Below are 23,459 nucleotides of genomic sequence, written 5' to 3'. Positions count from 1 at the left end.
GTAAGAAAATCAGTCCTCAGAGCAGCGAAAGGACTTCCTAAAGGTCATGGAGCCAAATGCAGGGTCCTATATTTAGAAACCAAAACATTAACTTAGAACTATACCATGTTTTGGCTCTGAATGTGGGGAGGTTGCTAAGATTCACTATTGTCTACTAAAAACTGAATAAAAGACCTTGAGAAGTGTATTCTGACCTTGAACTTTATCATACATCTCTATCTCTTAACTACCAGAACTTTAGTTATCTCTTAAACTACAAAATCCTACTAAATTCCTTTATCACTTATCTAAACCCATGTTGTAACACATATGTCTGTTTTGTTTTGCTCATAGTGTGCCTTATCACTTCAGTTGAATAAACTCTTTGAGGTTTAAAAAACATGATTTAGACCCCTTTCCTTATACCACACTTAGCCCAGTATCTTACTTGTCTTCAACATGTTTATTGATAATGTGATAGTCATTTGCTAAGATTATACTTTAAACAAACAAAATATCTAGTCAAAAGTACATTCTTACTGTTTTACATAATCTTAATATATAATTCTGCACAACTCAGAATTTTTAAAGATAATAATAAATCCTGTTTGGAAGCGTGATTTATATTCATGATTTCCTCCCCCTAAGGAGGAAAAAAACCCATGTAATTTGGCATGTTCGAACATGTTCCATTTATCTTTAAAGACCGCAGCTGCTCCTTAAAGAGAAGGAATGCTTTTTATTCAGCCATCCCAAACTTGTGTGTTTTTTCATCGTGCTTTTACCATGTTTACATGTGCTGGGTGGTGGAACTTAGAAAATATTCCTACGTTGTGCCTGTAGTACTGGCCGGATGTTTTTTTTTTTTACTGTGCCATTTCTTATTACATTATGAATTGAGTCCCCACAATTCAACTGAAGAGGTTCCACTAAGAAATGTATCACCTAAGAATTAAGGAATAATACGCTGCTCTCTCACTCACTTGGCATCAAGAAGCAAAAGCTCAAGAAAAGACAAAATTTAAGAAAATACTCCTGCTGATGAAAAAACTCTCTGCTTCTTGATGCTCCCCTAAGGGCATCAGTATTGTATCAGGCTACCCTGCTGAAAGTGAAGGTCAGAATACAGTACGCCGGAGTTACCAACAAAGGATCAGTTTCGTGTGGCATCCTAAAGAGCAAATGGCCTAACCTGCTTGAGAAAGTTCTTTCCCTCAGTGGTTACGATCAAAGCATCAAAGGATGAGCTTAAATTATCTGGAATTGTGATTTTATAGAAGAGTACTCATTCTCTAAAGATGCTTGATAGATTAAGAGAGTTAACGTACTCAAGTTTTTCTCTTGTTTCTGCTTCCTCTCTTAAAGCCCATCCCTGATAAATTGCTCATTTCTGTCCTTCAGATTTTGTAGTTTTTAGAGAGGGAGGAATTTGACTGTTAGTCACATTTGTAGCCTGGCCTGGAATGAAGTGAATGTGTCTGATGCATCTCCTCTCCGCGTATTCTTATTAATAGCATGTTACATATGGCAGCACAAACTCACTTTGGGATCTGAAACTGAGTTTCATAGATGCTTAATGAAACCTTCTTTAACAGACTCAATAATGTACTTCTAATTGTTAGAGTATGGGTGTTTTTAGTTCTGAATCTTAAGAGAGCTCGTTTTCAGCATTGCACCATGTTTTCTGTAGTTTTTTGTTACCCTTTATCAAGCTAAAGGAAATTTCCTTCGATCCCTAGTTTACCAAGAGATTTTAATATGAATGGTTGTTTAATTTTATCAAATACTTAATGAATTTGTTCCCTTAATTTCTTTCTGTGGAAAGTTAAATTGATTTATATGAAACCAACCTTATATTCTTGTGATAAACCTGACTTATTCGTTATATATTATCTTTTGTATATTGCTGGACTTGGTTTTCCAATAGATATGTTTAGGACTTCTCTGTCACTATTTATGATTGAGAATAATATATATTTTCTCTTACATTGTCCTTGTTGGGTGTTAGCACTGAGATTATACTCATCGAATGAGTAGAGGGTTTCTTTTTTATATATTCTGTAATAGTTCTTGTGAAATTGGAATTATTTCTTGGATTTTGGGGGACAGCATTTAGATTTTGTTTTGCAACAGTGTCTGGTTCTTGGTTTATGGCAGGAAAATAAACATTAATGTGAAGTTGGGTGGCACATTGTCACCAAGAATATAAATCAGCATTCTCTTTCAGAGAAAGGAGACTGGATATTGGGTAGGCAACTAGTGCACTTGTTTTTTTTGTGTGTGTGTTTTTCATCTTCTCCCAGTTCTTTAAGATCTGCCCTTAGATTTGCGTAACTTCTGAATTTGGCTTGTTTTGGGCTTGGAGGTGGGGCAGAGAAGTTGATGGTAATGTTTGAAGGTAATGTATATTAAGAACCTAGCAGATTGCTGAGCCCTGTTTCATGCATTATCTAATATAATCTTTACAAAAGACCTTTGAAACAGGTATCTTGGTTGTCTTCCTTTTATCGACGAGGAAACTGAGGCTCAGAACAGTTACGTAACTCACCCGAGGTCACACAGCTAGTAAGTGGTAAAGACTGGATTTCACCCAGCATGTTCTGACATAACAGCCAGAGCCTCTTACTTCTCTGTTTTCTATCTTCTCTTAGCCTTAAAGGGAATATTAAATATGTGGTGTTGGTTTCTTGGCTGATTTTCTGTATCACCTCTTAGCCGGCTTCTGAACCATTACTACTTCACCTGGCACCCAGGGCCACTGCGTAGCCTTTATTGAATCCATACTTTTCTCCTTTCTTCCTCTAAGCATTGTGTTTACTCTGTGTGTTGGCAGCAGAAACCGAAAAGGAAATGCAGAAAAAGCATCTAACGGTTTTCATAACGTAAACCAAATGTTGGTAGCGTGGGTGAACTCTTGGGAGGAAAGGCGCTATATAAATCTGACAAATAAATAAATAACTGGTTCTTTAAATAAACTGGCACCGAAAAAGCCTTAATCTGTAGCCTATTGAATTTAGGCTCCCTCGGAAGTCAGTCTCCTTTTGCTCACCAACTGTGAGTTCGCTACCAGCCTAAATTCTGTTGGGATATGGAGATATGGGTGGGGATAGAAGGAATGGGTTTGGGAAGGTGGGGAGCCAGGCTGAAGAGATTTGTTAGGAACCAAGCCGCTCTTCTATTGAAAATGATCGCCTGCTTCAGTAAACAAGAGGCATCTTTGTCATAGCTGTATTATGTATACAGCACATTCTTAGATACTTCAAAAGGATTGCAGACAAGCGAAGGGGGTTCAAATGAAGGTCAGTGAGTAAAGTTCACAGAATGTATTCTGAGGAGAAGGACTGAATTACTTTACTAATCTCTGCAAATAAAAACCATTAGCAGCAGCAAGCTCTGAATCTTTCTTCCAAATATGTTGGTTTTGTGACCTACCCTTAAGATTCCCTCTGCCACTTCCACTCCCTCAAAACAAAGCAAGACAGAACAATCTCAATCATAGACTCTGTCTGCAGATCCCACCTAAGCTCCATGAATCCTTAAAGTTATGCTGGAGGGAGGGGACGGGGGTTGCTGGCTGGTGCCCATATGGAAGTACCTTTTCCTGAAGGGGCTGTACCAGGACAGCTCTAGAGTTTCATTCTGGAAGGTGAGAAGATGAGCACCAAGCGGAAGTGGAGTGATTGGGCCTGCCAGCTGCAAGGACTCTGGTTACAGAACTGAATGGTTCGTGCCATCTCCGAGCCATCAGAGGAAGTGATTTGTGGAGGTCATCTTTGAAGGTGCTGAGATGATGGCAGAGGGGAAAGGGAGATAATGGTACCCTTATTACTGTTTCTTCCTACTAGATAAGGTACTTATTTTAAAAAGGCCTTAGGAATATCTTCATCTTTCTTTTCTGCCCACTTCAAAATTTTCTTCAAAATTTCAGGTTTGCTGCGCGCTGCTGGTGCCTGTACTCTAAATGCCAAGCCTAACCTCAAGTTTCAGATTTACGCTTCTTCAAATGCCATGGAAGAGTTTCCTTAAATAGCAGCAGCTTTGAAAGTCTCATCCCTGATGAAGTTCCACTGTCATGCTGTTAGAAAGACTCTTAGAGCACTGAACCTTATCTAGTTTATAAAACTTGGTTAATACGTTGGCCAGGCAGATTCTGGGATATAAGGATAAGTATATGTAAAAAGTATCTGGGATATAAGGATAAGTATATGTAAAATTGTTCGATGATCTTCATGTTACAAAATGATCTTAGGGAGCTGCTTGATAAGGGTAGTAAAGACTCTCCAGTGAGAGCCATGCTATAACCCTGATCTAAACAGTGCTTTATCTGCACCTAATCTCTTCAGTTTAAGATCTTAAATCTTGATGTTCTAGAAATCTGTTGGCCACCTGTTGCCACAGATTGATTCAAATCAAATTCAAATTTTTCAGTTAAAGCTATTATTGATTTTTAAAAACTCATTGAAATTGGTTGTTCTAAAATCCTTTATTTTTCCCTGAACCTGGCTCATACTTTCTACCTGAGGGCATATGTTCTCGAATGCTTTTCTTTATACACATAGGTTAGTGCCTTATGCATATTTCATGGGTTGAGGCCTCACACTGAGGGTTATAATCTCTAACTTCTACACAACCTCCCCTCCCCCTTTGATGTCGTCTGTTCTAGTCATTCAGTAATTATAGCTGTGCCAGAAACCATGCTTTTGTAGACATGATTTTATTTCATCATTCCAGTAGCATTTTGGATGTATAATACATTCCCATGTTACATATGAGGAAACTGAAGCCAAGATAATTTGCTTTCTTTTCCATCCTTTCCCTAGTAAGGGGCATCGCTTCAGGACCTCAGGCTTTCTCTTTCACTACAGTGCCTTCCCCACAGGGCCAGAGCAGTTGGCACTCATTTGGATTTCTCTTACAGCTAAAGGATGTTAATGACACTCATTAAATAACAATAACACTATGTCTTTTGTTATTGTTATTTAATGAGTGTCATTATTACAAAATAAATGCGTGTTTGTATTAAACTGTAGATGAGCAAAAAAAAGAAAATCACCATAACCACCCAAAGATAAGCAAGTAACACGAACATTTAGGTGCAAATCTTTTCAGGATTTTATGACACCATAAATATATATATATTTTTTTCTTTTTTTGTAAATATTTGACGTCTTTGTACTTTCCCAGCCTGCCTTAGTATATCAAAAATACCTTTGCAGGTCCTTACATTTTATATCACATTTGATGATTCCTTTCAGCTAAATGGCTTTATTAGCATGTTCTTAGCCAGTTTCCTTGTTAGACATTCACATTGGTGACCATCTTTGTAGCTATATCTAATTATATCTATGACTTCAGTATTTTTTATGTGCCAGACACAAATTTACTACTAACTGCCTACTCATCCTCTTAGGTGATCAGAAAAAACGATTTCTCTTTTTACGCAGTGCTTTTTTGATTACTAATGAAGTTAAACTTTTTGTTTATGTCCATTAGTGTTTTTTCTTTAGTGATTTTACTGATTTATGTCCTTTACTCATTTTTTCTGTTGAAATGTTCTTATTGAATTTTATAAAGCCCTTTATGTCAACAGTAGTAACATTTTTTTCCAAGTTTGTTTAATTTTACGGTTTATTTCTGGTATTTTATGACTGCTATAAATTTTTTCACCCAGTTGTTTTTCTTTTGGTTTTGTTTCTAGTGTTTTTTTGACTTATAGAAATTTATACAATTAATATAAATATAAATTTATATTTATCTTGATGATTTCTGTTGTTACTACAATGTATATAAAAGGTTTTTTCTTACTCCAAGACTGTTTTCATATGTATTTACTTTACTGTTGTAGTTTCACATTAAATCTTTAATCCATATGAAATTTATTTAGGCATGTGGTATAAAACAGGTCTAACTTTTCCCCCCACTAATTTGAAATTCCTACCTTAACACGTACTAAATTTTGGAATATACTTGACAGTTTTGATTTTCCATTCAGTTCCTTTAATATGCCTGTCTTTCTTTTCTTTTAACACCTACAGCACCTTATATTCCTAGGTGGTCTCCCATCCAAGTACTAACCAGGCCAGACGCTGCTTAGCTTCCAAGATCAGATGAGATTGGGCACGTTCAGGGTGGCATGGCCGTAGAGTAATATGCCTATCTTTCACTTCTTGTATTCCTGTTTTAATTACTGTGGTTTTATATTTGTCAATATCTAATAGATCATTATTTCTTTTCAAAAATTATTTAATTTTTTAAGTAAAATTTAGAAGAATCATTTTATCAAGTTGGTTGGGAAGCATTGCTTTTATAGAATAATTTTCAGTGAATCAACAGCTTTAAAATGCTAAATATTTTCTCTTTAATTAGATCTTTGCTCTTTTCCTCAAAACAGGTTTAAGGTTTTATTCTTATATGGCGTACACATTTTCTGATTATTCTTAGAGATTTTATATTTTTTTATTGTTATATATGGGATTTTTAAACTACATTTTCTAATTGATCAATTTGTATGCTTTGGTCTTTAAAAATTCTGTCTATGGCGAGAGAATGAACGAACTAGCGAACCAACATATATGTATATGTTAGGGCCATTTGCAGGTAATTGATTTTATATATTTAGATACATAATCTGACCCAACTACACAGACTGTGTATGAAATAAACATGCATGGAAAATAAGAGGCTACCATGTCATTACTTTGATTGTTTCTTGCCAGTCCCTACTCAAGAGGTTTCTTGAAATGTGCAATATAATTTTGGGAAGAGGGTACGATGTCCAGAAATAAGCATTAATAAGTATTTTGCCAATAATTCCATTAATCTGAACTGCTAATCCTCAGTGCTAAATTATAGTAGGCATTAGTCATGCTCTTAGCTAAACAGTATAACTACTTTCTTGCAGATTTCAGAGACAACTGTCAGAGCCCTGCCATCCCTTCCCTCCTCAGTCAGGAGTTCCGGGAGATAATCGCCCCAGTTACCACCGGCAAATGTCAGAACCTATTGTCCCTGCAGCTCCCCCGCCCCCTCAGGGATTCAAACAGGAATATCATGACCCACTCTATGAACATGGGGTCCCAGGCATGCCGGGCCCCCCAGCACATGGGTTTCAGTCACCAATGGGAATCAAGCAGGAGCCCCGGGATTACTGCGTTGATTCAGGTTAGTATGAAGTCATGCCATTCCTTTCTTCATTCTCTTATTCATCCATCTGGTTGTTATTGAGTGTCTTTTATGTGCAGGGCTTTGGGAATAGTTTTATAAAATTTGCCCTCAAAGAACTCAGGAGCTACTAAAGCAGACATGCTTATGCATAACCGAATACAAAACAGAACAGAAAAGCCACGCAAATGGTAGGATGTGCAGTAGGCATTCAGAAGTGGTGCTGAGTACTGAGGCCAAGCCTCAATATTGCTGGGGTCCAATCTTGGTGATACTCTTTTTAAGACCTATTATCTTAGGGTCACTGGACACAGGGAATAGTATTTCTACATTTCAGTCCTGCCCCTATTTCATTCTCATTCTTTTTTAATACAACAGACTCATAAGCTTTTAATGTAAGTATAAGTAAGAGAGCTCACATGTAAGATGGGATTCTTTCTGTTCTTGAAGTGAATGGTGTCGTAGACATGTGGGGTGCTGGGCATGCATGGAAAAGGCTGTCCTATCAGTCGCTTCGTGGGATTCACTGCTCAAGTGCAGTACTTTCATCTGGGAATGATCCTGTGTCCTTCAGTGGCTGCCGGTGTACACGGGGAGAGGTATAACATGTTAGGGCACCTGTCACTTGGTTATGGGTTACTCTTGTTTAGAAACTTAAGCATATCAGGGATTTAAGCTGTACTTTCGGACCTTCTCCCTCCCTCTTACACATACTCACTCACTCACTGACTATAGATCTTATAGGCCAGGCTTACTAAATGAGATAATTAGGGGAAAGGAGAGTTGGAATTTTGCAGCTTACACACTCAGAAACTGTTTCCTTCTCTTTATTTTCCCTTCTTTGAGAGATGACTTAAACTCTTTCATTCTTTTTGCTTTTGGTGCTAAAGGAATTTGAGGGTGATGGATAGGTTTTCAGCCTTCCCTGGGCATGCTTTTCTTGAAGACCCTAGGGAGGGGTGGGGCGGTATGTACTTGAATGGCTTTTGCAAATGGAATAGAATATAGAATTTGCTCTTGGCATTCTGTGAGATATTACATAGATTGCTCAATTCAGGCAGAAATTGGTTATGGGGAAGGCTAGGGAGGTAGGCAGAAGAGAGACATCTGTTGCTTTATGATAGAAAAATTACCAAGTGTAGGTATTAATAGCCTGTAAAATTTCCACTGGCATTCCTCCTGATGGCTTTGATGTATTTCTCTCAGGAACAGGCATGACCAGCAACATTTTTGTTTTGGGATTGACATTTTACTCTGTCCTGACCAGTACTTCACGCCACTCCACTGCTTTAAAGCAAGATACCCAGCAGATGTCACCATATCTGTAATTCTTTATCTGAGTGGTGTTCCTGGTGTCAAGGCTTATCTCACATGGCATAACTCAACTGACTGTCTTTTTTCTTACTGAACACCTTGATAATGTGATACGTGAAGAAGAGATCACTTGAGCATGGGTTTCATTTCTGATAGTAATAGCATGGTGAAAATGTACTTGCCAAACTGCAGTCCCCCTCCTGCCAGTTCTTGTCCTAGCTTCACAGCTTCGAATCCCCTAATCTCTTTGGCCTAAAAATACCCTCACCTCTTGCAGCAGAATTGGTTGTGACCATAAGCTGCAAAGGAGAACAAATTGGGAAAGATCTAAAGTGATATTCCTCCCCCATGCCTAACCCCAAAGTTCCAGAGTCATTATAGGCAGAATGCCGAGCTTGGCCTTTTAAAAGCCAATTTCTTCTTCCACCATTAACTCTCTTACCAGGTTTCGTGTTAACTAATTCCTAAAATGAGCAGATTATGAGAATGATGCATCATTTTTTCCTCCCAGTTCTCTTGGTTAGGAGTCAGGAGTTCTACTTTTACGTGGTGGGTTATAGTGGTTTTCATGTTCTTTATTGGGATGGCACTTCTTTCCTAAGGAAAAAAACCCAGAAGACATGACCTTGGAGAAAGAGAAGGTTTAGAGGCTTTATTGCAGAGTCGCAGTTCAACTGATGTACTGATTCAGCTGCAGAAACCATTGACAAAAGTTTGTATGTCTGTGTTTTTCTTTCAGAAGTGCCTAACTGCCAGTCATCCTACATGAGAGGGGGCTATTTCTCCAGCAGCCATGAAGGTAAGCAGCTTTACGTAGCATAATGAGACACGAACACAGTGGACGTCTGAGACGACACAGACACAGACCTGAACCAGACACAGACACAGACACAGACACAGACACAGACACAGACACAGGACACAGATTACACAGACACATACACAGACACAGAGAGACATAGACGACATAGACATAGACATTCAAAGAAGCTTAAAATTGCTCGGTTTCCAGGCTAAGATTTGAAGTTCAACCTTCCTTAGCTCATAAATATGAGAGCTGATTGATCATAATATTCAGTTATTTTGCACATGAGGTTGAGGCATGCTGCCGAGCACTAAGAGGCCTGCCATGGTTTTCAGTAATAATGACCCTAACTTTTAGGAGTTGATGGGATAATATGAAATAAGAATGAGCCAACCTCATCTCCACATTCCCATACAAGAAGGTTGTATATACAGCTGTATGTGACACCACTGACCTAAATGGGAACTTAGGGATTGTGCTAGGACTTGAGATGGTAGGTTCAGAAGTTCTCTTCTGAACATTGAAACAGGGTAGGGTTTTTTCTTAGAACAGCTTCCCTAGAAATATGTCTCGTTTTCTGTCATGTTCATCTCTCTATAAATATTTAGAGCAGTGTGATTTCCCAAACCCATGGCATCAGCTTCACCTGGGACTTGTTAGCAATGCAGATTCTCGAGACCTGCCCAGACCTACTGAATCGGAAACTCCCAGCAATCTGCGTTTCAGTAGCCAGGTGATCTGATGCACGCTCAAGTTTGAGAACTACCATAGAAAGTCTTAGCTTTAGCTACACGTTAGAATCACATAGGGAGTTTTTAAAACATTTGGTGTCCAAGCTTCACCCAGAGAAATGAAATAAGAAATTCTGGGGTGGGATCCAGGGTTAGTAGTTTTTAAAGCTCCCCAGGAGATTCTAATGTGCATCCAAAATGCATAATTACAACATTTAGAAAGGAGCATGCTCTTAAAGGAAATATTTTTAGTCAAGCATTGGGCTGCTTACTACTACACACAGAATATCTGGCAAGTTTGTATTATTTTCCCCTACTCTTTCCCATTCCTTTCCCTGCCCCAACACACATTGAAGAAGTTCATTTCAAACAGACCTGCTTTCATAATTGCTCTAAATTACCCTGACATGGTTTTTCTCTTCTTCTTACATAGGCTTGACCACAGATGCCTATGAAACAGTTAGTGAAACAAGTGTTTCTGATTGGCATCTGTGATTACTGAGATAGCCATCCTGCCTTAGCATTCACCTGGAATCTTTGCATGCTGTTATGAATCTTTCTTTTCTACTTTACTCTTTAAACAGGCCCTTCCTTCCTGCCACCTTTATTCGAGTGATTAGATAGTTGTGGCCACAAATGATGTAATTGCTCGTGCAAATTCAACTGACTTAAATTTCACTTAAACCAACAGCATCTTCCAGATGTTTTAGAGAACCGCATGTGGTGATGACTAGAAACCACGAAATGCACCAAAGTGATACTCATCGGCAGGCTTTCATCTGATTAGTTTGAAAACCAAACCTAGAATGTAATCTAGATTTATATTTTTTTCCTGTATACTGTGAAGGTATTATGCTTACCTTAAGGGAAGAAAAGCTCTAAAAATAACAGGTGTGTGAACTTTGAAGTAGTATACTTATAATGACTTTATAATAAGGCCATTAAAACACTTCAGTTATCAAAATCCATATGGAAAGTTGGGAAATATATAGCTTTCCTGGTAGCCAAGGCAAAAAGCATGAAGCATGATGGATTATGTAATTCTTGTTGATAATATAAAGTATAACAGTTTGTCATACAAGTCAAACAGTTTTCTAGTACCAAATTGGAAATAAATATATTGTAGGCTTAAAATTTAGCATTGTATTCTTAAATCTTTTTCTTTTAAGGGATACTGTAGATTCTGTCATATTTATTCAAGTCTTTATTGAGCACATATTATATACTAGGTGCTATGAAGATAATAAAATATTCAGGACATGGTCCTTATCCTCAAGGAATTTAGAATCCATGACAAGAATATAAGATAAAGCTCTCACATCATCCATTTAATTTCTTAATAGTACTTTCACAATGTACAATTAACTTTCTTAATTTGTAACTATCATTTATTGCACACTTATCTACTAGGAGCCATTCTTGGTACTCTGGTGTAAAGATAAATAGAGCCATGGAACAGAATATATATTAACTCATTAAATTCTCGCCACGACTCTATAAGGTAGGAATTATTATTTTCCCCAGTCTTCAGATGAGGAAACTAGAGCACAGAGAAATTAACTTGTTCAAGGTCACAGCTAATCTAGGTCCATCACTCTGGCTCCAGGGCCTGCACTCTTTAATGTTCCACACTACACCATGCCTCATTTCTTTTTTCCCTGCTTTATTGTCTGTCTCCACCAGCTCGGATGCAAGCTGCATGAGAGCAAGCACCAAGTCTGTATTCTCATTATTTACCTCCTCATAGCACAGTTCCTGGTTATTGGATTAAATAATGTTTATTGGATTAAATAATAAATAAATGTCAATAAAATGTGCATCTTTTGATATAGTTAAACAGAGAAATAGTGCTTGGGGCTGGAGAACAAAAATGAAGAATACAAACCTCAAAACAATCTCAGTTTCTTTTAAGTTGGGTAGTGTTTTCGCCGTCCCGGGCCTCTTAAAAATGTGCTAGCTCTGCCAAGAACTTGATCTGGGCTGATTGCGAAGAAAGAATAGCACATTGTTTCTTGGCACCTTCACCTGTGGATTTTCCAAATCATAGTGAATCCCTCTCAAAATTGAATGATAGCCCTTCACTGCAGAGTGGCTTCCCCTACCTGTCCCCGCTACATACCCAACACGCATATGCCTTTACTACACAGCCAGGTGAGTGGATCAGAGAACTGAGTACAAGGAGCATCATTTACCAGGCATGGGCTCTTTGTGCTTTCTCCTAAGAAGTATGCTGGTAGAGGAGAGTACACTGGAGTGCTCACACCCCTGAAACAGGCTAGACCACAGGGAAGGATGTGGTCCCCATCAAGCCTGTCTGTTAACAGGCTTTGATTTGGACTGCTGATCTTGTTAGGGTGACATGGTTGTCAGCACCGAATGCGTATTAAGGGTTTGTGGATTGAGAAAACTGGGCCACCCTTCTTCTTGACCCCTTTCTCTTTTGCCCTAGCTTCCTTTCATTTCCACTTAACATGTATTGTTGGACAAGTCAGTTCCCCTTTTCTTGACCTCTCTTTTGTTACCTATACAATGAATAAGTTTTATTGCTAGAAAGTATCTTCAGATTCCTTCCACTGTATCTGGGGATAATAACTCTAACTTGCTATTAAACTTACTGCTTGTTGCAGTCCTCCACAGGGCCAAGTCTGCCATGTTAGCCTTCTCTCCCTCCAACCTCTTTCGTAATTGAATGTGGTATGTGGGCAGCCTGCACAAGTTATAAAAAAGGTTAAAATTAATATTTTAACTAAAAGGAAAATGACAAGACTACATACTAGATCAACCAAATCCCCGCAGCTAGGGCACCTGAAATAGATGAGATGTCTTTTTAGATATAAAAGCTTAGTCACAGCAACACTGATCTATACAGACCTCATAAGCAAGATGTGAAGGGACTTACTGGTGACTCAGTGCTTCCCTGCAGTCTTAGCTGTAATAGCAGGAATCGATGCCGCTCCGCCTGAGGCTCGGGTGATTACACTAGGACATGAACGCCTAAGTCCTTTTGAAGTCTCCCAGAATTTAGTCTGGCATAGATACAGCAGTTAATAGGGCTTAGGACCTGGAAAAATCCCATTTTAGTTCTTAAATCCAGCGTTTTAATAGAACAAAGAATTTGTTAAGCAACATAGTCATTCTTTTTCAATTCTCCTTCAGGTTTTTCATATGAAAAAGATCCCCGGTTGTACTTCGATGACACTTGTGTTGTTCCTGAGAGGCTGGAAGGTAAGTAGCCCCATCCAGTGTGTTGCTAAGCTGTAGGATTGGAGATGTTCAAAGCACCTTTGTCAGTCTTTTCTGCCCAAGTCACCTGAGGAACTTAAGACTAAAGCATTATATATGTATCTTTGTCCTAAACAGGCAAAGTCAAACAAGAACCCACCATGTATCGTGAGGGCCCCCCTTATCAGAGGCGAGGTTCTCTTCAGCTGTGGCAATTCCTGGTTACCCTTCTTGATGACCCAGCCAATGCCCACTTCATTGCCTGGACAGGCCGAGGCATGGAGTTCAAGCTGATAGAACCCGAGGAGGTAAGCACTGAATGCTGACTCGAATGATTTTTTATTGGTTGTTGTTGATGATGATGATGTTTGTTCGTTTAGTTCACCATTGAGGTTTTTTACTGTGTTAAATATGCTCTTCCTTCTCATTCAGATTCTGACCTACCCAATGGGCTTAGCCCTGCCCTTCCTATTTAAAGGACAGTTTACAATTTGTGGACAGGCAGAGTTCTCTACTGTAGAATAATACATAAAAAGTGTTGGTAACAATTATGCAAAATCTGGGGAGTGAGGCCATAAAAACTTACATCCAAGTAGGGTCTGTTTTCCTTCTTGAAAAGTCTTCTCCAAGTGCTGTTTCAGTGATAAACTTGTTTTGGTGTCGGCCTTCATATGTCATAGCCTAAATCTGAGGCTTCATGAATATTTGTATGACACTTTGTAATATATTACAGGACGCAACTATTCCACTGCATATTTCAAATGGCTCTCGCCTAAAGAAATAAAATTATTAGAGATTAGTCAATCTTATGAGCTTAGATATTTTTAAAGTATATTATATACCATCTCAAAAGCTGAGAGATGACATAAACCTTCATTATTTTGTTTATAGAAATAGGAAACTTTGTTAACATTTTTACTCTCTGTTTGCCTAGAACTATTGACAGGCTTATGGACCAGTACCATTTCTTCAGTGGAGAAGACACATCATAGAGCCCTTTGCCTGACTATCACATAACTAAGTAAATTAAATCAGGCTCTCAGTTTGACATATTCCAAAGGGGCTGATTTTTAATCTCTGTGTGATTTAGAATCTAGAGACATTTATATGGAAAAGAGATGACAGGCCTGAAAATCTGACATATGCTTCTTTTAGTAGCATGTATTTAGGCATTATATATTAAACCAACAGAGCAAAAGGTACCTTTGGGTTATGTGTAATTAAAATGGAAACAATACTCTTCTTGGAAGACATTTGAGCAAGAACTACAGTTTTAGATTTGTTTCATTTATTTCAGGGCTCATGTTAGCACACCAAGGGGATGAGTTGGCCTGAGGGTTAACAGCAGGAGGTAACAACCTGGCACTTGGTTTGGAAGAAGAAAATGGTCTGTAAGTTAAGATGAGAAAAGGAGAATATGTGCATTGGAAACTTATGGAGATTCTTGACTGGTCGGAGAATAAGGAAGGCTTCACTAAGGGCAATTATAAAAGAAGATATACCCTATTTTGTATCATTCACAAAAATACAAATGTGTCAACATCTCGTAAACAGTTTCTCTTAAGACTAGGTCTACCTTCAAAGCCAAAGTTGGATACCGCTCTGTTTTTCTAAGGGGTTCTTTTTGGCTAAGTCATGTAGAAATTGAGCTATGTTTTAGGCTTCCAGCCATACTGGAGAGCCATCTGCCCACATTCTTTTCCTCATAACATGGCCTGGTTTATGTGAGGCTTGAGAAAAGCATGTCACCTAGACTCACTGAAGCTTTTTGAATGTAAATCTGTCATGTAAGCAGCCCTTATTGATTTATCCTGTTTCAGAAACAGGAGCTTTTATTACTTTATTGCCACTGCCTCAGGCCTAAGCACAGGCTGTACCTACAGATAAACCTGGTTATGACCCTTTGTAAAGCTCTTATTGAATCTTCTGCTCTCCTACCAGTGGTAAAGAAAATGATGAACAGATGGCAAAGGGCCCCTGCTTTCTTACTTAATAAAGAAACTAATATTAATCCAGAATGCTCATAAATACCAAGCGTCCAAGTCACGTGAGAGGTCTGTGGTGGCCTTGAGGGTTCCCTCGGCTGATTGGACAGGTTCGTTTCTTCAGGAAGTACTTCTTTCTACCTCACCTTGAAATCCCCATCCATTCCATGAACTCTGAATGTTCCGTTCTCCTAACCCAGCACGGGTTCTGTTCCATCTGTGCACTTTAGCCTCGCGACATGCAACATTTGTCACATTTTTCCCCACTCTACTTCTTGTGGTCCCTTCTCTTGTTAATGTCAGGAAGATACCAACTCCTCGAAAAGCTGTAAGAAGTTGTCATGTGGGGAGCTTGAAGGGTGAAGTGGAGGAGGAAGCTGTTTGGGACGTAATTGTAGGCAGCTGTGTGGCTGAGTAGTGCACTCTGGGTAATTATCCATAATATCCATTACACTGTGCATGGAAATTGTGGTTTTAGAACTGCGTTTTGGCAGGCCCCCTAATCAAATGTCTTTTGATAGTCATCCAGCTTAGCACCCTCTCAATTATGACTGACTCGGCTTTAATCTGGAGCCATTTTAAGTGTGAATCTGCATTAATGAATATTTTGGGGGGTAGGGTTGTTTGTTGAACATGTGGCAGATAACTGATGCCATAGGGAGTTGTAAAAGGATGGGCCGCAGAAAGAGCCGCTCCCTGTGCTGTGGCTGCTCGCTCTTGAAAAGGGATGAAAAGATATGTGGATTTTTTAACTCCTTCAGCCTCTGTCCTCAAGATGCATGCTATCAAAGTAACGATTGGGAAAGATGAAAGGAAGAAAGAGCCGATAACAAGCTATTGCCTGCTCTCCTCACCCCAGAAATGGAGCCGCCCCAATTTCCAGCTGCTGTGCAGTTGTGCCACATTATGCATCCCTGTAGAAGGAACAGCCCTGGTGAGGGCTACTGAATCATAGGGCCGTGGCCCAAGAGGATGAATCAGTAACTATGGCTACCACAGCTGCTTTGAAGTCTGTGCAAATACAAAACCTCTCTCCAGTGAGCTCTTGAGCCTAAGCAAGTGACAGCAAAGAGAAGTTGTAGCTGAAATGAAAGAATACTCAAGAATTTATTTTCCACCACTAAATATAGTAAAACAATGAGGCTGGGCTTCTTTTAAGGTTCCCCACATCACTTGTAGCTGACAGTGGTTCAAGTATAGTTTCATAGCATCATTTCTTTTGAACAGAGTAGAGGGACATATATTGGTTTAGCAGGTTTCTGTTTATACCATATTTCCACTGGCTTAAAATGTTTATCTTCTCTAACCAGGATGTAATTTTGGGTTAATTTTGCCCTTTGGCTATTTCACAAGTAGAATTGAATAGGTACTGTATGGAGAAAGGAGGAGACCCAGGGACATCGTGTGTGCCACTGGGACATGAAGCTTACGAATGGAAATTTAACTTTTACATGGTTTCCTGCAGGGCAGAGTGTAATGATGACTATTGAATTATCCTAATGTAATTAGGTCAGATGCATTCCTCTTTATTTATCATATCATTTCTGGTATTGATTAAAGGTCATTTTAGAATCCCGAATTCAGACGTATCTTTCATTCTGCCCAAATACTTCAGAGAAGTACTTTAAGTGAAATGCTATTTTATGATCCACTTTTCCACTTTCGGTCTCCCTACTTCCCATTACAGGTTTAACATTTGTTTGTTTAAAGATCAAATGAATGTAGTTCTCTTGTTTTTTAAAAAAGTTTCCAAAACTTACCTCAAATGTCCAAAACATGATTCCTGGTTTGCATACATTTAAAACCTTCTGAGAAGACTCACATTTCCAGGGTTATTCTTCTCCTACCTTGACAGTTATCCTTATAAGTAGGATTTGGATTGTTGAGATACTTGAAAACAGAAATTGCTTGTCTGCCCTGATAATTGGGTAAATTCTACTAGGAAGTTTTCTGGCTGTAAGGTTTCTTTGCCCACAGCTCCAGTTACATCCCTCTATCACTGCATCTCAGGTGGACTGGGTGGGTATAATGCACTTCAGAACTGTTTGGGAAATGCTGTTAATTTTTCATTAAGTAGATAATGGTGCTACGTGTTTTAATGTCCATTCTGCAAGTCTGCCGGGAGCAGGGGATTAGATGGTAGCAGGCTGAAGTGATCTGATTCCCCCTTACTGGGTGAGCTGCAATAAGTAAACATCTCCCAGCCCCTCTCCAATCTTATTAGAATTGAACTTTTGCTCTGCTGGCCCATTAGCAACTCACTAGTGTGTTTCTAATGTTTCAGGAATGACCATCCTAATTATTCCTTATTGACTGCTACAGAAACCATAGCACTTAATGGCAACATGTTAATGGCCTATGGGTATTGGTCAATAATTCATATGTGGAGAAACAGTGGAGAGCCTGCTTCCTCTGGGACATTAGCCAAACCCTCTGCAATCTTACAGTATAGAATTCTTCCACCTCTCGGTCTCACCTCTTAGCAGTTGTAACTGAATCATCACCATTGTTGAACATTTAGTCTTGAGGGAATTAAATGCTTTTTCTTCCAGGTTAGGGAAATGGAGCATTGACCAGAGCAGTCAGGTCACAGAACTGGCTCTCCTGGGACTGGGAGAAAAACGCTAGGCCCAGGGAATGAGTTTCCATTGTTTTCCTGCCTCTGCAGGTTGCTCGGCGTTGGGGCATCCAGAAGAACCGGCCAGCCATGAACTATGACAAGCTCAGCCGTTCTCTACGCTATTACTATGAAAAAGGCATCATGCAGAAGGTGAGCAATTGTGAGAGACACTTAGACCACTCTTGCCATTTTCAAAGAAAATGGCCAGGGCGTCTGTAAAAAGACTGCTTGTACAGACTGAATGGAGAAAATATTAGCCTCATAAGTGATTCTGTGGTAGGAAAAAGTCTTGGAAAAAATAACGTAAGACGAGTCAAATGAGATATAGTGAAAACCAGAGGTTGTGTGTAGAACACACCATAAGAAAATTAGACTCCTCGGCTTTACTTAAAATGTCCAGATACTTAGGCCAACTATTATATTTATAAAACAGCATGTGAAGGAATCGACTTGAAGGCTTCCACTTTCACAAGAGCTTCATTGAAGTTTTTAGTTGTTAAAATACCTAGATCTTCAATTATGTTGGTTTAATACTCATAAGTGTTAGAGGAATAAGAAAATCTTATTTCTCTTTCAGAACCTGTAGAAACTGAAACTCCATTACTTGTCAGTATGCAGCATGGGAGTGTAAATTCCTTTGGAGCAGAATTGAGGATCTAATTTCGCTTTTGGCACGGAGTTAATAGATACTCTAAGACGGTGGTCACCCTTTATACTGCCTCTCCCTTTTAAAAAAGATACAATTTAATATTTTAATATATTCACAGAGTTGTGCAATCATCGCCACAATCAATTTTAGAACCTTTTATCACCCCAAAAAGAAACTCTGACTCCATTAGTAGTCACTTCTCATTTCTCCCTCCTCCTCGCCCAACACGCACTTCCCTTTCAGTGTTAATATTATCAGGTGGAATCCTAAATTTACAAAAGAGAGCCAGTACTCCTTTACTCTTCCCAACTCCAGATCCAATCTGAGGGAATGCAACCAAGACACAGTAACTTGAAGTAATAGCGATGAGTTGTCCCTATGACTAGTTCCTAGGTTTTCTAAGGAAGTAGAAGAGAAATTTATTTCTGAGAAAAGCTATGAGAAGGCACCAGTATGAGGCTCGGGTGGATTCCGATTCTGATACTTCCATTTGTACACTTTGAGGAAAATCACTGCACCTCCCAAAGTCTATATTTCCAATAAAAATGTAGATAGTAATACCTGCTCGAATCTCACAGGGTGAAATACATGAAAATGTTCCAGAAAAAAAATAATGTGCTATCCGATGTAAGGAATTATTTTATTAATTAAAATAATTGAGGCAACGTTGGTTAATAAAGTCAAGTTTCAAATGTACAATTAAAACAATATTTCATATGTATATAGAAATTATTGTTATATTTATCATATGACATGTGAGGAAATGAGAACTGAATGAAAGGTGATGGCAAGCATTCCAGTGTGGGAAGGGATTTAGAAAAGCTGTAATCCCATACTCCCAGTTTTTGAAAGGAAAAATTGAGGTTTATGGCGGTTAAGACTTGTTAATGACTGAAGTAAGACTGGAAACTATCCACTCCTGGCTTCTGATCTAGTATTATTTCCACTAGGCCCTCTTCCTCACTCTTCCACATATGTGAACTGACTCTTGAGGTGGAGAACCAGAGATTTAGTATAAAACTGTGGCTTAGAAAAACTAAGTAAGGATGGTTGATCATAGGTGTCTGCCCCCCTTAAGACTTGCTTGGTAAAGGTGCTAATCATCCATTGTCACATCCACAGGCCCTGATTTCTAGTGTCTGAGTTCCAGACACCCATCTTCTGGTGGCTGGACATAGAAGTGTCACCATAAAATAAGCTTTAAGTCCCATTAGCATAATTGTACCGTTACCTCCACAACCTGCCCCTGTAGCAGCAGACTTCTTAAACCCAGGATTTGAAAGTAAAGCCATATTTCAGCAATTAAGAAGAGATCTTAAAATCACAACAGAATGACTGAAGGACAGGATTAAACTCAACATTTTAAATTTTGAGTCTAATAAATGTATTTTATCAGTAATTTCTGCCACTTTTCCTTGCCTCTTTGCACTACCTGAGTGAGGCTGATTGTTGGGTTTGATTTTCAGTGGTATGTATTGTCGTACTGATACTAAACAGACAGCAGAAAATGGGGTCCCCGTGACCTAGACTGCTCATGAGCTACATCATGAGGCCTTTGGATAATCAAGGCTTTTGAGTGCTAATATATTATAAGTGGATAAAATCCATATAAGGTAGTTACCAGTTCCTTGGTGTGACAGAACCATGGAATGAGTAACTTAACACTGTAGGTAATTCAAGAGCAATACCATTTGGCTTTGAGACAAACTTAAAATTCCCACATAGCCTCTCTGATCAAATTCCTAGCCCTTCAAAATAACAGCTATACTCTGAAGACGCAGCTTTGGAGATAACTGAAATCATGTCCTGGCTTCGGCATTGTACCCTTAAATCCTTATACCGTCTCGTAACACCAGATACCAGCCTCGGCATACCGGTTTTTTTCTAAGCTGTGAATATAAAACAGTGAGGATTTTCTTCTAAAAGAGCCTATCTAGTATGAATTTGAAATTCAAATATCTCGATCGATGAGCTGTGGTGTCAAGAAAACACTTGGCAGGTAATGATCTGGATAATCAGTTACTAATGAGCCTCTTTTGGTCCCTGGCTCCCTGAGAACTTGGTAACTTACAAATATCTCATTATTCTTCCCTTGGTCCTCGCCATGTCCCATTCCAGCTGGGCTTTATTAGGTGGTTTTTTCTGTCACAGGTGGCTGGGGAGCGATACGTCTACAAATTTGTCTGTGACCCAGATGCCCTTTTCTCCATGGCCTTTCCTGACAATCAGCGTCCGTTCCTGAAAGCAGAGTCTGAGTGCCACCTCAACGAGGAGGATACCCTGCCACTGACCCACTTTGAAGACAACCCTGCTTACCTCCTGGACATGGATCGCTGCAGCAGCCTCCCCTATGCCGAAGGCTTCGCTTACTAAGTTTCTGAGTGCTGAGCCGCCAAACCCTAGAGTTAGTTCCCATTCAGGCAAACGAGGGCAGTGGTTTTGTTTGTGTTTTTGGCTGTTCCTAAAGCTTGCCCTTGGAGTATTATCTGGAGAACCCAAGCTGTCTCTGGATTGGCACCCTTAAAGGCAGATACCTTGGCTGGGAAGTGGGAACAGGGAGGGCCAGAAAACCACCAAAATGCTGGTGCCTCAGCTCTGATCCTGACAAGGTTTCTGGGAAGAGATTGCAATGGAGCCTCCTTCCCATGGACAACATATGCAAAGCAATACCTTGTTCAGGTTAGTACCCACAAACCGGGACAGAGTGTGTGACAATCTGCATTGATCATGGACTACTAAATGCCTTTACATAGAAGGGCTCTGATTTGCACAATTTATTGAAAAAGAAATCACAAACCCATTGGACGGTAGGTAGGCCAAGTTGGGGAGGTTCAAACCATGAAGGGTTAAAAATATATCTTAAAATCCAGAGAGCTCATCTAGCTCCATCTGAAATGTTTCCCCTTGTCCTAGAAAGAAGCAGGGAGAGTCAGAACAGCTGTCACCCACTCCATGGTTCTTAAATAATAAACCGTTGCTACTCTTGGGAACCTTCTGGCCATGTGGTCACCAAGTAAAACAAGCCCCCTTTCTCTTCCCAGTCACATGGCTGTGTGTGGATGGCTTTAATTTTAGGAGAAGGGTGATTAACACTTTTGACAGTATTTTGTTTTGCTTTGATTAGGGGGATTGTTTTGTTTTGGTGGTTGTTTTGGAAAAACAGTTTATAAACTGATTTTTGTAGTTTTGGTATTTAAAGCAAAAAAAAAACAAACCTTTTGGTAACTGCACTGTGTCCCTTAGACAGGGTGGTGCCGACTTATGAAGACGTTGCAGCTTGAACGGGGCTTTGTCGGGGCTTCCCCGTAGCCGTATATAAGCCCACTTTATTGCCTGCTTTGTGCTTTCTGCACCAGACAGCCTGACAGAACGTTTGCACCTGAGTTGTACATTTTTGAGGTGTGCAGGACAGCCTGGACACACCACTTAGACTCTTTATTTGTATAGTTCCCCATGGTCTCTAACATGCCCTCTCTGGAAAACAAATGTACATAATACATGTCATGTCCATTTGAAACCTGGCCACTTGGTGGGAACCCTGGGGATTCTTCCCTAGGTATGACTGATGACAATTTTCATTTCATCAGTTTGTTTTGTTTTCCTTTTTCTTTATTTCTTGGACTTGAAACCCTACGTATGATTCACAAGGGTTTGAGACTTACATATGATACCAACAGGTAAAACAGTGCTAGCATTTTAGTTTCCTGCCAATTAAAAAAAAAAAAAAAAAAAAGCTTATCTGATTGCTGTATTATATTGAAAAGGTTTTGAACAACCCAGCTAAAGCCATGTGAAAGTTGAGTTCAGAGTAGAGGAAATATTATCAGAAAGTGTAGCACCTTGCTGCCTGCTCTGTTGATAGCATTCCGCTCCCATGACACTTAGCACGTTAAGAATGACTGTGCTGGTCCTCATATGTGAAGGACAGTGCTGACTCGGTGAAAGCAAGACTTGTGCTTTGAATCGTTTTTCTATTGATGGAGGGCTCCATAGTCTCAAACAGCCCCCCTTATGATCAGCCACACATTTGTGACAAGGTTCACTAAAATAAGGGGTGTATTTGATGGCTATGGAAATACAAGGATTTCCTCTATTGGAAGCTAATTAGCCCACAAAGGTGTTGAACCTATAGCTTGGGCCTTAATTAGCATTGTACTCTAATCAAAGGACTCTTTTCAAACCATATTTATAGCTTTCTAACCTACACATAGTCTATATATAGATGCATATTTTATCCCCAGCTGGCTAGAGATTTATTTGTTGTAAATGCTGTATAGGATTTGTTTTTCCTTTCTTTACTTATCCTAGTTTGGGTTTTGGGGATTTTTGTTTTTGTTTTTTGGGTTTGTTTTTTTTTTTTTAATGGATTTATGCTATTTTAGCAAGAATGAAAATAATCCTCTGTAGCCTGAGCTCCCCCTCCCTGCTGTAACGACATGGCTGTGCTGTCATGGGACATAGGATGGCGGCATCACGGTTGCATTCCCATTGGACTCATGCACCTCCCGGATGGTTTTGGTTTTTTTTTGTTTTGTTTTGCTTCTTTTCCAGAGTGTGGAAAGTCTACAGTGCAGAAAGGCTTTAACCTGCCAGTCGATTTGAAATACTTTCCCCTGCGCAGGGCCGTGTGCATCCTGCCAAGCTGCGTTTATTCTGTACTGTGTACAATAAAGAAGTTTGCTTTCAGTTTACCAGGGGTCTGAAACCCGCCTCTTTCTTGCCCTCAGCGATCTAATTTTAAAGGAAACAGAAGCACCTTTCTCTCTCCCTCGCTCCCTCTTTTGCTGTCTCTTAGCTGTTGAGCCTTACCAGTGGACATGGAGTTGAGCGTAGTTAGGGAACTGTTACTGGAGAATAGAAGTTCACAGCTGCTCTTTAGCCTCGTCTCTTAAACTCTGGCTGGAAATTTGTTCCAAAAGAGTAGGAGGTAAGAGGTCCTCTCTCTAGCCAGTGATGAGCTGAGACCACCCCATCCCCTCGAGCCCACCTACTC

General features: G+C 39.5%; 1 protein-coding gene and 1 pseudogene across 1 annotated transcript in view; one reads left to right on the top strand and one right to left on the bottom strand.

Annotated features, from left to right (window-relative positions):
* Positions 1–23,157, top strand: part of ETV5 (ETS variant transcription factor 5) — a 53,902-nt gene extending 30,745 nt beyond the window's left edge. Inside the window, exons 8-13 of the mRNA XM_039850524.1 lie at positions 6,881–7,140; positions 9,194–9,253; positions 13,147–13,215; positions 13,351–13,520; positions 17,866–17,967; positions 20,618–23,157. Coding sequence (XP_039706458.1) covers positions 6,881–7,140; positions 9,194–9,253; positions 13,147–13,215; positions 13,351–13,520; positions 17,866–17,967; positions 20,618–20,839 — 883 coding nt within the window. The 3' untranslated portion in view covers positions 20,840–23,157. The remainder of the gene's footprint in view (positions 1–6,880; positions 7,141–9,193; positions 9,254–13,146; positions 13,216–13,350; positions 13,521–17,865; positions 17,968–20,617) is intronic.
* Positions 6,006–6,124, bottom strand: LOC120593057 (uncharacterized; annotated as a pseudogene).
* Positions 23,158–23,459: the final 302 nt, after the last annotated feature.

Source organism: Pteropus medius, unplaced genomic scaffold, assembly GCF_902729225.1.
Source record: "Pteropus medius unplaced genomic scaffold, Ma_sr-lr_union100, whole genome shotgun sequence".
Taxonomy (NCBI): Eukaryota; Metazoa; Chordata; class Mammalia; order Chiroptera; family Pteropodidae; genus Pteropus; species Pteropus medius.
The sequence above is the reverse complement of the archived record's forward strand: the minus strand, read 5'-3'. Positions and strand labels throughout refer to the sequence as shown.